This window comes from Copidosoma floridanum, unplaced genomic scaffold (genome assembly GCF_036245765.1).
Source record: "Copidosoma floridanum isolate Cflo_tuat_1 unplaced genomic scaffold, Cflo_Japanese_pri ptg000012l, whole genome shotgun sequence".
NCBI lineage: Eukaryota > Metazoa > Arthropoda > Insecta > Hymenoptera > Encyrtidae > Copidosoma > Copidosoma floridanum.
In genome coordinates this window covers 2,138,377-2,150,482 of record NW_028321889.1, presented here as the reverse complement: position 1 = coordinate 2,150,482, position 12,106 = coordinate 2,138,377, and the positions used below count along the sequence as shown (strand labels likewise).

The 12,106-nt window shown below is 31.7% G+C and overlaps 3 protein-coding genes across 5 annotated transcripts in view; 1 reads left to right on the top strand and 2 right to left on the bottom strand.

The window, feature by feature from the left end:
• LOC106638514 (neprilysin-11) overlaps positions 1 to 12,106 on the top strand; it is an 81,929-nt gene that overhangs the window by 14,074 nt on the left and 55,749 nt on the right. The gene's annotated exons all lie outside the window — the stretch shown is intronic.
• On the bottom strand, positions 1,842 to 4,237 carry LOC149375089 (uncharacterized). Its single transcript, XM_089590426.1, has 5 exons — positions 4,234 to 4,237; positions 3,135 to 4,046; positions 2,601 to 2,927; positions 2,208 to 2,401; positions 1,842 to 1,943 (listed from the first exon to the last, which is right to left on the bottom strand). The coding sequence occupies exons 1-5, from the start codon at positions 4,235 to 4,237 to the stop codon at positions 1,896 to 1,898; spliced, it is 1,485 nt and encodes a 494-aa protein (XP_089446552.1). The 3' UTR covers positions 1,842 to 1,895.
• LOC149375088 (uncharacterized) lies at positions 6,059 to 8,601 on the bottom strand. Its single transcript, XM_089590425.1, has 4 exons — positions 8,406 to 8,601; positions 7,493 to 7,813; positions 6,384 to 6,593; positions 6,059 to 6,168 (listed from the first exon to the last, which is right to left on the bottom strand). Exons 1-4 carry the CDS (start codon positions 8,599 to 8,601, stop codon positions 6,059 to 6,061), a joined length of 837 nt encoding a protein of 278 aa, XP_089446551.1.

Genomic DNA, 12,106 nt, shown 5'->3' with positions numbered 1-12,106 from the left:
TTATGATGTCACGCTTGAAAAAAACAGTTTTAAAAATTCAATTAATTTAAATGAAACTCCTTAGCCTCATAAATAATCAGATAGAAATTTTTAAAAATCGGTAATGTAAATGGTCAATTTCAAAACGGTGGGACTCAAAATACTGCAACTTGACAAGTTAATTTGCAAGTTTTTTTTTCTAATTACACATGCAGGAATAATTGTTATCTTTAAAAAATATACAAAACTCAAAACAAAACTTAAATCAAAATTAAAAAACAGTCAAATAATTATTTTCGATAAAAAAGCTGAAAATATTTACGTGCTTTTCATGCATATGCGTTTTTTACTGCACATATGTACAAACAAATAGTTTCTTAAAGCAAATTTTATTTTATTAGTTACTAACGGAATTGTTAATTTTAAAAATTTTTCCACGCACCATACTACAATTGTTTATTTTTAATAATATTATTAGTAATATTTGGGCAATCTGACGATTTAGCTACTTTGGGTTGATTTTTGTAATAAAGTGACCTTCAAGATTGCACATCTATCAACCAAAGAGATGCACTGTCAAGTGAGGTTTAATTTACTAAAACATTTTTTACTCCCTTTCTTTATTTGTTCAAGGGCTTTCATTATTGTTTTTTATCATGGAAAGGAAATAAATAATAAATTGTTTATTTGATCAGAACCCCATAAGCGGATAAAGCCCTTTCATATGTTTTTAAGCTAGGAAATGAGTAAATGTCTTTATTTTGTACGATACAATAAGTTTCATGTATTACAATAACAAAATATTACTTAAAATTTATTTGGTGAATTTAAAAACTTTGTACATTTAATTCGATACTTTTATTCTTATGCACCAATATTTTCTTACATTCATATATCCTGCAGTGAATAATATTATACAAGTTACACTTAATCAAATACATCATCAACACTAGTAAATAAGTATAAAACAATGAAAGTAATAAACATTAGTGTACATTGCACTATCAAATTTTATTATTTCAAACACTCGTGTTTTTTGATAAACACGCTAGAAACATTGTTTTGATAATCCTTCTGTCGTTTGCAAATTTGAGATGTCCTAGTCGTAGTAAACAACGTTGAAAATTGAATGTGTTTTGTATTGGGCTATGTTCAAAGTCCTTTAAACTTTCGTTTCAGTCCCATGGCACCTAAAAACATTATATCCTTTAAATACGAGGTATAAAAAAAAGATTTTTGTAACCATTTGAAACTGTTATGTTCATTTATATGAGACGATACTTCGCAAGGCCATTTTTAAACTTTATATTATTTAATAACGAGGAAAAAGGATGTTTTTTTTCTAGTGACACCAAAAGCTCCAACCAGCATCAAAAATCACTGGAATTAAATCATCTAATATTCTTTAATAACAACAAATAATTTGTTGACAAAGGAACAGTAAAGTAACACGTGACCAGACATATGTTAGTTAACTCTTTATTTAAAAAATTACAAAGTAATAAGAATTTTACATTGTATTACACAAATAACAAATGAATGTAGTATTCTAATACTACTAAGTAAATGGAACTATCAATAAAGTTTTTTTTTTTTTTTTTTTTTTTTTTTTTTTCAAGATCAGTGATATTATTTTTGGGACGCACATTTATATTTTATTTTATTTGATAATTAATTCTAAAAATATCATGTTTTTTCTACTATTATAGGTAAAAAATTACATGCAATATTACATTTACTTCATCATAGTTTACATAAGTTTCCATATTTACTACAGTACATAAAATAACAGTTCACAAAAACAGTAATACATATCAAGTAAAAATATTGATAAATATAAAACTACCAATAAATGTCAAACAATGAAAATTTACGGTTCTTACATTGTGTTTTACCTAATTATTGTTTAGGCATTTCTATTGTTTGCTAGTGGACTCGTAAAAATCACATGGGTTTACAAATATCTGCAACAAACAGTAAAAAAGATATGACGTATAGCAAAAGAATACTTGCGACAAAATTAATGAAAAGTCAGTTTAAATGAATTTCAATTGCAACGAAAAAATTTATTGAAACCAGTTTCAAAGTAAATGTGATTTGTCAAGAGCATTTAAACAAAACAAAAATTTTAGAACTCAGTAATGTTGAATAAAAATTTTCCAATGTACTCAATTTAATTTACTCATTTATTAATTGCAAAATTAAACGTTGTAACAATTTTATCTCACCTTATTTCCGCATGTTTTTACATGCCTTTGTAGGTGGTGCTTTCTCTTGCTCTTATGTGGACAATAAGGACAGGCGAAACTAGGAGGCTTGTTACATTCGAATTTCTGATGTCTATTCAAAATAGAATATGTTTTGTAAGAATTTCCACAATTGATGCATTCGTGTCTAATTTCTCGTAAGCCCAATTCTAAAACTGTAAATTGAAAGTTATCAATTGATTGAACACTGGTACGATCGTCGTTACATTACTAAAAGGTTTATTATAAATCCATGAATTTTTGAATGTCTGACGTTAAGTATAAAGTTACAATGTAACACTGGATTAACAATAAACCAAAATGTTTTAGGATTACTACTTTGCCGTACTTCAAACATAAAAAATTAAAGCTCACTTTTCTTATGCACACTCCATAGATGGGTCTTTATATCCGCCTTTTGATTGCTCTTGTATGCACATAGTGCGCAGCCAAATTGGGGTTCCTTGTTGCATTCTTTTTTGTGTTTCTTAAAGTTGCTCTCGTCAACAAAAGATTTGTTACAATGATCGCAGATGTGCTGATCCTCTGATGGTTTCTGGGCTGTTTCATTTTCTTTCGTCATCGCTGAATTTGAATCTTTCGATGCTGTTTGATTCAGTGACTCAATAGGTAAAGATGAATAGTTTGGTGGTACTTTTCTATCATACGGGCCTATATTTTTTATTTTGTTAGTAAAAGGACCTATGGAAAAATAATACTCATATAAGAATATTTTCGATCTGAAGTATGATTTACTTAAAACATAAATTATCCCCAGTAAAAATATTTACAAAATAATAAAATATGTTAATTAAGTTTTAACTATTCAATTTGGGAAACGAAAAACAAGCAGTTTTAATGTAGATTGTAAAAAAGTGTAACTAACAGTAAATTACAATATAATCTTACTGGATTTATATTTCTCGAAATATTTGTCCAAAAATGTTTCTTGAGGATTGTCATATCGGCGACGAGGTTGAATTTTTTCTTGAGGATTGTCATTTCGGGGTCGAGTTTGAATTTTTTCTTGAGGATTGTCATTTCGGGGTCGAGTTTGAATTTTTTCTTGAGGATTGTCATTTCGGGGTCGAGTTTGAATTTTTTCTTGAGGATTGTCATTTCGGGGTCGAGTTTGAATTTTTTCTTGAGGATTGTCATTTCGGGGTCGAGTTTGAATTTTTTCTTGAGGATTGTCATTTCGGGGTCGAGTTTGAATTTTTTCTTGAGGATTGTCATTTCGGGGTCGAGTTTGAATTTTTTCTTGAGGATTGTCATTTCGGGGTCGAGTTTGAATTTTTTCTTGAGGATTGTCATTTCGGGGTCGAGTTTGAATTTTTTCTTGAGGATTGTCATTTCGGGGTCGAGTTTGAATTTTTTCTTGAGGATTGTCATTTCGGGGTCGAGTTTGAATTTTTTCTTGAGGATTGTCATTTCGGGGTCGAGTTTGAATTTTTTCTTGAGGATTGTCATTTCGGGGTCGAGGTTGAATTTTTTCTTGAGGATTGTCATTTCGGGGTCGAGGTTGAATTTTTTCTTGAGGATTGTCATTTCGGGGTCGAGTTTGAATTTTTTCTTGAGGATTGTCATTTCGGGGTCGAGTTTGAATTTTTTCTTGAGGATTGTCATTTCGGGGACGAGGTTGAATTTTTTCTTGAGGCTTGTCATTTCGGGGACGAGTTAGAATTACAACTGGCATTTTTCCTTGCTTCTCTGGCATCAATTTAGCTATTAATTTTTCGTGTAATGGTAAATCCGTAAGGAATTCCTCGATGATTATATCTTCCGGTAAATCTAGAGTTTCCAATTTTGGCAACTCAGCAGCTAAAACATACGAGAAATCACATGAATTACCCTTTTTATATCGCTTGAATAACTAAGATTGATGATTAGTTGTGTTTTGCAGGTTGTTCTAGCCTAAAAGGATTTTAACGTACAGCCATTTTGTGTAAAACACTTATAAACAAATACTTGCAAATCAATGCAAATCATGCACAAGCGTACCACATACCCATAGAAATATGAGGAAACATAAACACATGCGAATTAAATTAAGTTTCTTTTAATACAACAAAGATTTAATACGTATAATTTTTTTTTTTTTTTTTTTTTTGTAATAGTTTTTTAGTTTGGATATCGTTCTTATAAACTGATTTACAATCATTATCTAGCTTATTTGAGTCAGTGCGCTTCTGGATTAAATTTGAAATTCACAAAGACTTGCTTAGTATTTTCAGGTGATTAAAAAATATTTATTCAACCCAACAGCAGTATACCTGTCAATTAATTGATACATTTTTAATATTACAATCTTTTATTTTTTTCGTAGATATACATTATTCATACTCACAATCTTAATTTTAAATTACATTTTAAAAATAAACCACTGCTTATATTTTTTAAAGACATCTATTAAAAACAGTCATTGTTTGAACATAAAAAATTGATTCTTCTTTCCATCATACTTTGATATTGAACGCAATTCAAGATATAACTTATTCAAACAGTTCTTGTTAAAATAGTAGCATTGATAGATAACTAAATTTCCTGCGTGACTATCTAGACGTGACATTCGCACTGGATCTAGCTGCAGAAAAGAGTATGTTGTCTACATTATTAGCTTCACCTTAAAATGGTGGATGTAGAATGAAACAATGCGGATATCACGCACAATATATATATATATATATATATATATATATATATATATATATATATATATATATATATATAGGTAGCTGCTCCTTTACGAAGGCAAGGAAGATATAGGAATAGTGAGAATTAGTATACGTAAGCATAAATGTCAGAATATGAAAAAATTATAATTACTTAACGCAAAAGAGGCTGACTCAATAAAGCACGTTTTCACTATTCCTATATCTTCCTTGCCTCGCGTTGTTTAACAAACTTAACAAGTGCATCCAATATATGATGATTTGAAAAAGAAAACTTTGTAAGTGAAGAATTTAAGAAACGACACAATTCTATGTTAAAAATACGTATTTTTTATTGATTAACAGTGTATGCGTACAAAGTTTTGCATAAAAACATATCCTGCATTAGTTGAAATAAATAGATCATATAACTTGTAACTGTACAACAGCACATGTCCATGTCAAATCTTGATCTACACTTATTTTGTCGATTTTTCGTACATCGTTAAGTGGAATGTGCAAAGCCCATTTTCATCAAAATATTAAACATCTTACAATTTATTTTAAGAAAAAATCAGCGGAACACTTTGAAACTAGATAGATCGAATAAGTGAAAGTAATTATTTAGTATGAATAACTATTTTGTAATTTAGATTTTTAAGTTAAGGTCTATAAAAATTTAAGAATTTAATCATACGTTTCTTTAATGAAAAAACAGTCTTAACTATTATATTAGAATTATTTTTCTTCTTACAGCTTGTTAACAATATTTCATAAATTTTTTCACGTACACGATAAACTAAAAAGACTTACTAAGTTTTTTTTTTTTTTTTTTTTTACATGTACAATCTTCTAAAGTAAATAATGTCAAAATTATGTTATTTTTTGATGGTACACTATTTTTTGGAAATACAGCATCCAAATTATTTTTCTGTAATTATTGAGGGTACATAGAAATTCGATCTACAAAATACTTTGTATACTTAAATACAAAGAGATGTATAAAATGGTTAAATGTTTAAGTATAATACTACGACAACCAAGTAGAAGATATAGCATTAAGACAACACGAATCAACTTTTCAGGCAACTGATACTTATCCATTTTTTATGTTATGATCTGAGTTAATATGGTCAGTGTATGATTTTATACACATAAAATAATCTAGTAGACTTGGAAAATTCAAAATACCATCTTCTTTCCTTGATGCTTTGTGATTAAATGCATCTTCAGATACGTCTTTTTCATACTTTTGTAGTTACAATAGCTGCACTGGTAACTTTTCAAGTTTCCTAAAATTTAAAGTAAGATATATAATAATAGGTTAAAACAAAAAAAAATATAACAAAACAAATTGTAACGTGTAGTAGAGTCACTATTAGTTTTGTACTGTTCAAGTTAGTTAAAATCAATTTTCAAAATTATATATAATAGTAATGTTAAATATTTTTCTCTACTGTTCTCAACTACTGTTACCGAAAGCTAAAATCCATTATTGTAAGCTTACCTTCCCCATGTATAGCGAATAAATGCCTTTTTAAACCTGTGAGCCGCTTGCTTCTATATTTGCAATGTTGGCAATTGAATCGTGCCTCCTGGTCGCAAATATATTTTACATGAGTTTGTAAATCTGCTTTGTAAACGTACCTTTTTTGGCATTTCTTGCATTTGAATTTCTTGTCCAGCTCTTTTCGTGGTTTATTAATGAAAAGTCCGTCTAAATTTCAAATCACTTCAGTTATTTGTACATACTATATCTTTTAAATAATATCTTCTATTATAAAAATATCTTAAATTGGTAAAGCTTTTTTCAGTTGGGTCTCTAAATCTTGTACAAGATAAATGTCAATATTTATACGTGCGATTCTAAAGTCACTTGAGAAAAATTTATCAAAAGAATAATCAATTTTAATAATAGATGTTAACAATTTTTTAATAGTTTCGGCGACAATATTAGACATAATAAATTTGTTTTTGAAAAAATGGCTCAAGATGAAAAAAAAATTCCTATTCCGTCCCTGCACATAACAAAATATCACTTCGGAGAGTATATTGGTATCTTTAATTTTGTAGTTACATTTGGCATAATGTTAAGAGCAAGAATTCGGCCCTACTTAAAAAAATCAACTTATGATCCTCCCCATCTCCCTCACGTCCCCTTCAAAAGAACACTCAGGAAATTGGGTAGGCACCAAATAAATTGTTGCTCAAGTTTTAAACATGTACGTATTTAGCATATTATTTAAAAATAATTCGTGTACATGCAACAAAAAAAAAGTTATTCATTATTTTTTAAGATTAATACATGGCATTAACTCTGCATTTGGATTTTAAATATGACATTCTGTATTAAATAAAAGTATTGTATGTATGTTTATTATTTTAAATAAAAAGAAGAAGCTGCGAATTTTAACCCTGTTATCAGTCTATAATCTTTGAAAAATGATTCTTTTGTTTTTCATCAAAAAGCTATTATTTCAACTCACAAACAAAAAATTGTCTGATAAAGTAATACTAAACTTAAGTACCTACTAAAAAGTTAAGCTACAGAGTACGAAGAGTTATAACAAAAATTACCTGCTATACTATATTTTATTTTCTTTTATTCAATCTTACCTTTTTCATGTACGGCCCATACATGTAGCTTAAGATTTGACTTTATCCCAGTTTTGTACATGCAATGAGCACAGAAAAATTGAAGCTTCTTGTTGGATTTGTATTGTTTCCGTGTTTGTAAGGTTATCTCATTTTCAATCGATTTTCCAAGATTGTGTCCAATTTCTGACATCTCTCGTGATTTTGTTTGATCTAGAACATTTTTTCTTGAATCTTGTTCGCTTCTTTTTTTCAATGCTTTTTGGTTTAACCATTCGATGCTATTCATTATTTCTGTTCTACTTTGTAGCGATTCTATTCTTCTGAGATTTTCTGCAAAAACTGTATCATGTTCTTTCTGTTAGTTTTTTCCCGTAAAAAGAATATTGTACAATTTTTATTTTTATTTTTAACAAAGTTTTGGTTTACAATATCTGAACTGTTTACTTGATTTATGATTACTCTTGAAACACAAAATTACCGCTGATGTTGATAAATCTTGTTAAACATTTACTAAAAGAAAACGTTAACTTGCATATCAGTTTTACACACCTAAAGTAGCAAATATCCAAATCACACCAGTAAATAAAAAATTATTCTGATGGAACTCTTGATCTACGGATTATATGTCGAATAAAGCATTAAACATCTTTTTTTTTCATTGTAAAATTTGACAACATGAAAATTCTGTGTTTCAAGATGTTGAATAATTATTGATAAAAACAAAAAAGTTATTTCAAGAATAAAATATAATGTTATTAGTTTTTCTTTTTCGTTACGCATTACAAAAAATGAACTTGCTGTCCATAGGTGAAGTCTTTTGAAAGCTAATTTTTTCTTTTAATCATTTTATTTATGGTAATGCGTAACATCCATAGCGTGCGTGCATCCACAAGTCCTTTTTAAATTGGTATGATTTGCCACACCGTCTTACATTCAAACTCTTCTTGCAGATCTCCAGATAGACTCGCAATAATACACTGCGGCTCCTCCCTGACTTCTGCTGGATATTTTTGGTTTGATACATTCAACAAGGATTGGTCCTGTCGTAGAATAGTCAAAAATGAATCCACAGATGAATCTTCTATTATTATTTCTTCCGGTGATTCCAGATAATCCACTTTTATCATCTTGGAATCTGAGACAAAAAAAAATTAATGATTAGTATTTGTTCGACTTCGTAGATAGATAGATTTCAGGAGTAAAATTTACTCAGGTATTTTAAATTTGAATTTTTCACAGGTAAATGTGTGTTAGCAGCAGTGATGAGTTAATGTATCAAGAAATGTATCGCAATCTCTGAAAATATTGACGAATTTCAGCCAACATTTTTCGAAAAAAATTTTCTAGCAGTGACATTATTCGGTCACTAGCAAAAACGAACGTTAAGTGAAAGCTCATTCACTTGACCTACCAATTAAAATATGAAAAATTAAGTCATAATTGAACTGCTTTCATTCCCACTAAGATCTAATCTCCATAAAGTTATAATACACTTCAAGAAGCAATTAAAAGCACTTAAAGTAATCTTTCATTCGAGATCTGGATAAGCTGAAAATACCTATTAGTACAATTGGGTTGAAGCTTTAATTAAAAAAAGCTTTTAATCCTTGGTAGCGGATAAAATTAACGCGTTACAACTTGTACTTGAATCGCTCTTAATTTACGTTCTGGTCAACATATGTAACTTCACAAGGATCCAAATAAAAAATTTCTCAATATTTAAATCACATCTTCAAAAGATATTTCAATTTAAAAATTAATACACATAATTTTTAACTATATTTTTTTTTCAATTTAATGCTTCAAATTCTAAACCGAACTGTAAATGCCAAATTTAAAAGATTGAGCTCCAGCAGAACATACATTTTTGACATGAAGTGGACCATGAAACTAACAAACAGTTCATTGCACACCAAGAAAAGTCCCAGATCACGCAGAAACTGAGTTTAATTATATGTGTTCCAACATCAGGGAAAGGAACATTTCCGGTTACTAAAATATTAAATTCTGTTTTTAATAATTGGTTACCTCTAATATCAAAGTTTTTCGAAAATTTTGATCTGTATACATTGGTACATACACTTATACACAAAAAAAATGTTCGCCACATAAATTTATGCATTTCATGATTCATAGTCAAGTTACCCGGACTAACAAATAAAATACCAATGTGTATCACCCCATCTTAGCATAAATCGATGACACACATGTAGGTAAAAAATTTCGATTTCTACCCAATGATCCAATGATGAAGCAATATCATACCAGAATTATGTTTTTAAATTAGTAATTCTGAGAAATATATTAATTCAAATGGATATCGGTCTTATGTATTTTTTTTAAACAAGAGCTTTGCTTGAGTAAAAAAATAAATTACTTGAAACCTGTTATTCTAATAAGATGTGTTATTCGCATCGTACGATAAAATGCTTCAAAACGATGTTCGTAGCAGTGAGTCATGTTGTACACATTGTCACAAAAATTTAGAAAAATTAGGGTTACAATTGAGTTTGCCATTAGTATCAAGTAAGTCCTAAAGATTTACGTAAACCAGTTGTAGTCAGTGAAATTTTGAATTGCCCTGTTTCCAGTGAGAAATCCTTATTTAATCCAAGTTAAAAAAGTACTTGTTTGATTATTAGTTTAGAAAAAAAAGCCATGCGGTAAGATTAGACTTATTTAATAAACATACAAGAGCGTTCGTGCATACGATATGTACCAAAGAATAATAGCTTTGTGTTATCAATGAAACTAATCGTGCATTTAATTCAGTTAACTTTTCTTGATCTCAGGGACATCACGATGGTTCTCCAGCGCCATGATTTTAAAACCGAGTACGAAGAAGAAACTCCAGTGCAAAGGTGTCACGCGATAACTGAAAATCGACGCCTAGACAATCGGGAATTTCCTCTGTACAAGTGACGCTCAGAATTAATCGGTTTGTACACGTACGAGTGAATGCATTTACGTAGTAATCTTCCTCATTGTTGGAACGAACGTTCGACATTCGCACCGCAGCGAGAGAAACAACGCGTTATCGTTCGCAAGGACGAACCAACAGCACCAGCAGGGCTAATAAGTTAATTTTCTAAGCCCATCAAGCGAGGGCGCGGATTACATTTCAGTTGAAATCCGAATCCTCGGCAGAACTACTGCGAAAGCCCACCTGGATTTACCCCTCCTACACTCCGGAAATAACGCGAGTTGCTCATACACGCGCGCACAAATCTTCCCCGCGACACATGTGTGATCCCTCGACGGCTTTTTCTCCTCTTCTTACCGCCAAGGGCCTCGTCTCGTTTCGTCGCGAAAAAGCCCCCCCTGCTGTACACCGACTAAACACTCGGAGCTTTTTCCGTAAATTACACGCACACCGAACGCGGCGAGTGGCTTTTCAGATTATACGTGTGCGCGCACGTTATCTTTACCCGTTCTGAAAAAAAAAAAGGAAAAAAGGAAAAAGAGCTGCACGCGGTGTTTGACTTCCAAGCGAAGGCCGAATCAGTCGTTATTCCGGTGATTGAGCGATTAGGCCGGGAAAAATACATGTGTCAGCGTGTGTGTTCATTCCCCGCGAATCGATCGCTCGGAGCGAAGGTCGCGCGAATTTTCCTTCCTTTGTAACGAACAGTTTCCACACTCACACGTGTACGCGCGAAAAGAGAAGGATATCCTGCTGGACAAAGGCAAGGTAAAATTAATCGATCTCGGGGCCGATCGCCCCGTCGGTGATGGGTGTTCATCGCAAAACGCTAATTGGACAACGATTTCGCGGTTCGGGAGCTTCGGGTGCAATAAATTCTAATCAACCGGAAACGTCTCGAGGAAACGCGGTATACGGCGCGCATCTTTACGTAACCGCTACATACGGATGAATCGTGCATTCGTATATATAGACGCGATTTTACTGCCGTGTGATGGCACTGTGCGAGTTCACGTGGACGATTCGCGATGACTTGAAGAGGCTCGGTTTTCGGGAACAAGCGAGGTTTCGTAAGCGTATTTATAATGTATCATATTCGGTGTGACATGCCTGCGAGTACGGGGGACCGGAGAGAACTTGGCTCGTTTTTACAATTGCACGGGCTATGACGCCCATTGGGACGCTCGTTGAGTTTTGTCGGTCATCCTTATTCGGTCTGTGCCTTTACCTTGGATGTGGTGACGAATTGCGAACTTGTACGTTGCGAATATTTTCGTCACTGGTGTATAGGAACCGTTGATGCTCCGCAATGAAAATAAGCACGTGGGATTCATTCAGATCGAGAATGGAGAATAAAGCTACGCATTTAAGGCTTTTTTTATTCGTTTTCCTTTCGAGACGAGTCATTTGGAGGACGATTGAAATTTTGCTACATCCGTTTTTTTTTTTTTTTTTCCTCCTTGAACGGTCCGGAAGAAGAAATCATCGCCATCGACTCTTTATTTTTCATAACGATCGCGACGACTCGCCGATTAATTTAGACGTCGATAATCGGGTCGTTTGTCAAATCTCGTGGCGACGATACCGAGTATAGGAATAAATTAGAATAAAATCGCTTGAAACGAATAGAAATGAGGAAGAAAAGAAAAAAAGAGATTGCACGCAAACAGCGCGATGGACAGTATACGTGTGTAATTAATTCAAGCGTC

What these genes read in the sequence shown, in the direction of transcription:
- LOC149375089 (XM_089590426.1), bottom strand. An exon ending in TTTCGAGAAATATAAATCCA is followed by an intron (nt 2,928 to 3,134) that starts GTAAGATTATAT and finishes ATTTTTCCATAG; the next exon opens with GTCCTTTTACTAACAAAATA. An exon ending in TAAAAACATGCGGAAATAAG is followed by an intron (nt 1,944 to 2,207) that starts GTGAGATAAAAT and finishes TGTTTGTTGCAG; the next exon opens with ATATTTGTAAACCCATGTGA.
- LOC149375088 (XM_089590425.1), bottom strand. Translation starts at nt 8,601, where the DNA reads ATGATAAAAGTGGATTATCTGGAATCACCGGAAGAAATAATAATAGAA. An exon ending in TCTGCAAGAAGAGTTTGAAT is followed by an intron (nt 7,814 to 8,405) that starts GTAAGACGGTGT and finishes AACATGATACAG; the next exon opens with TTTTTGCAGAAAATCTCAGA. An exon ending in ATGGGCCGTACATGAAAAAG is followed by an intron (nt 6,594 to 7,492) that starts GTAAGATTGAAT and finishes TTTGAAATTTAG; the next exon opens with ACGGACTTTTCATTAATAAA.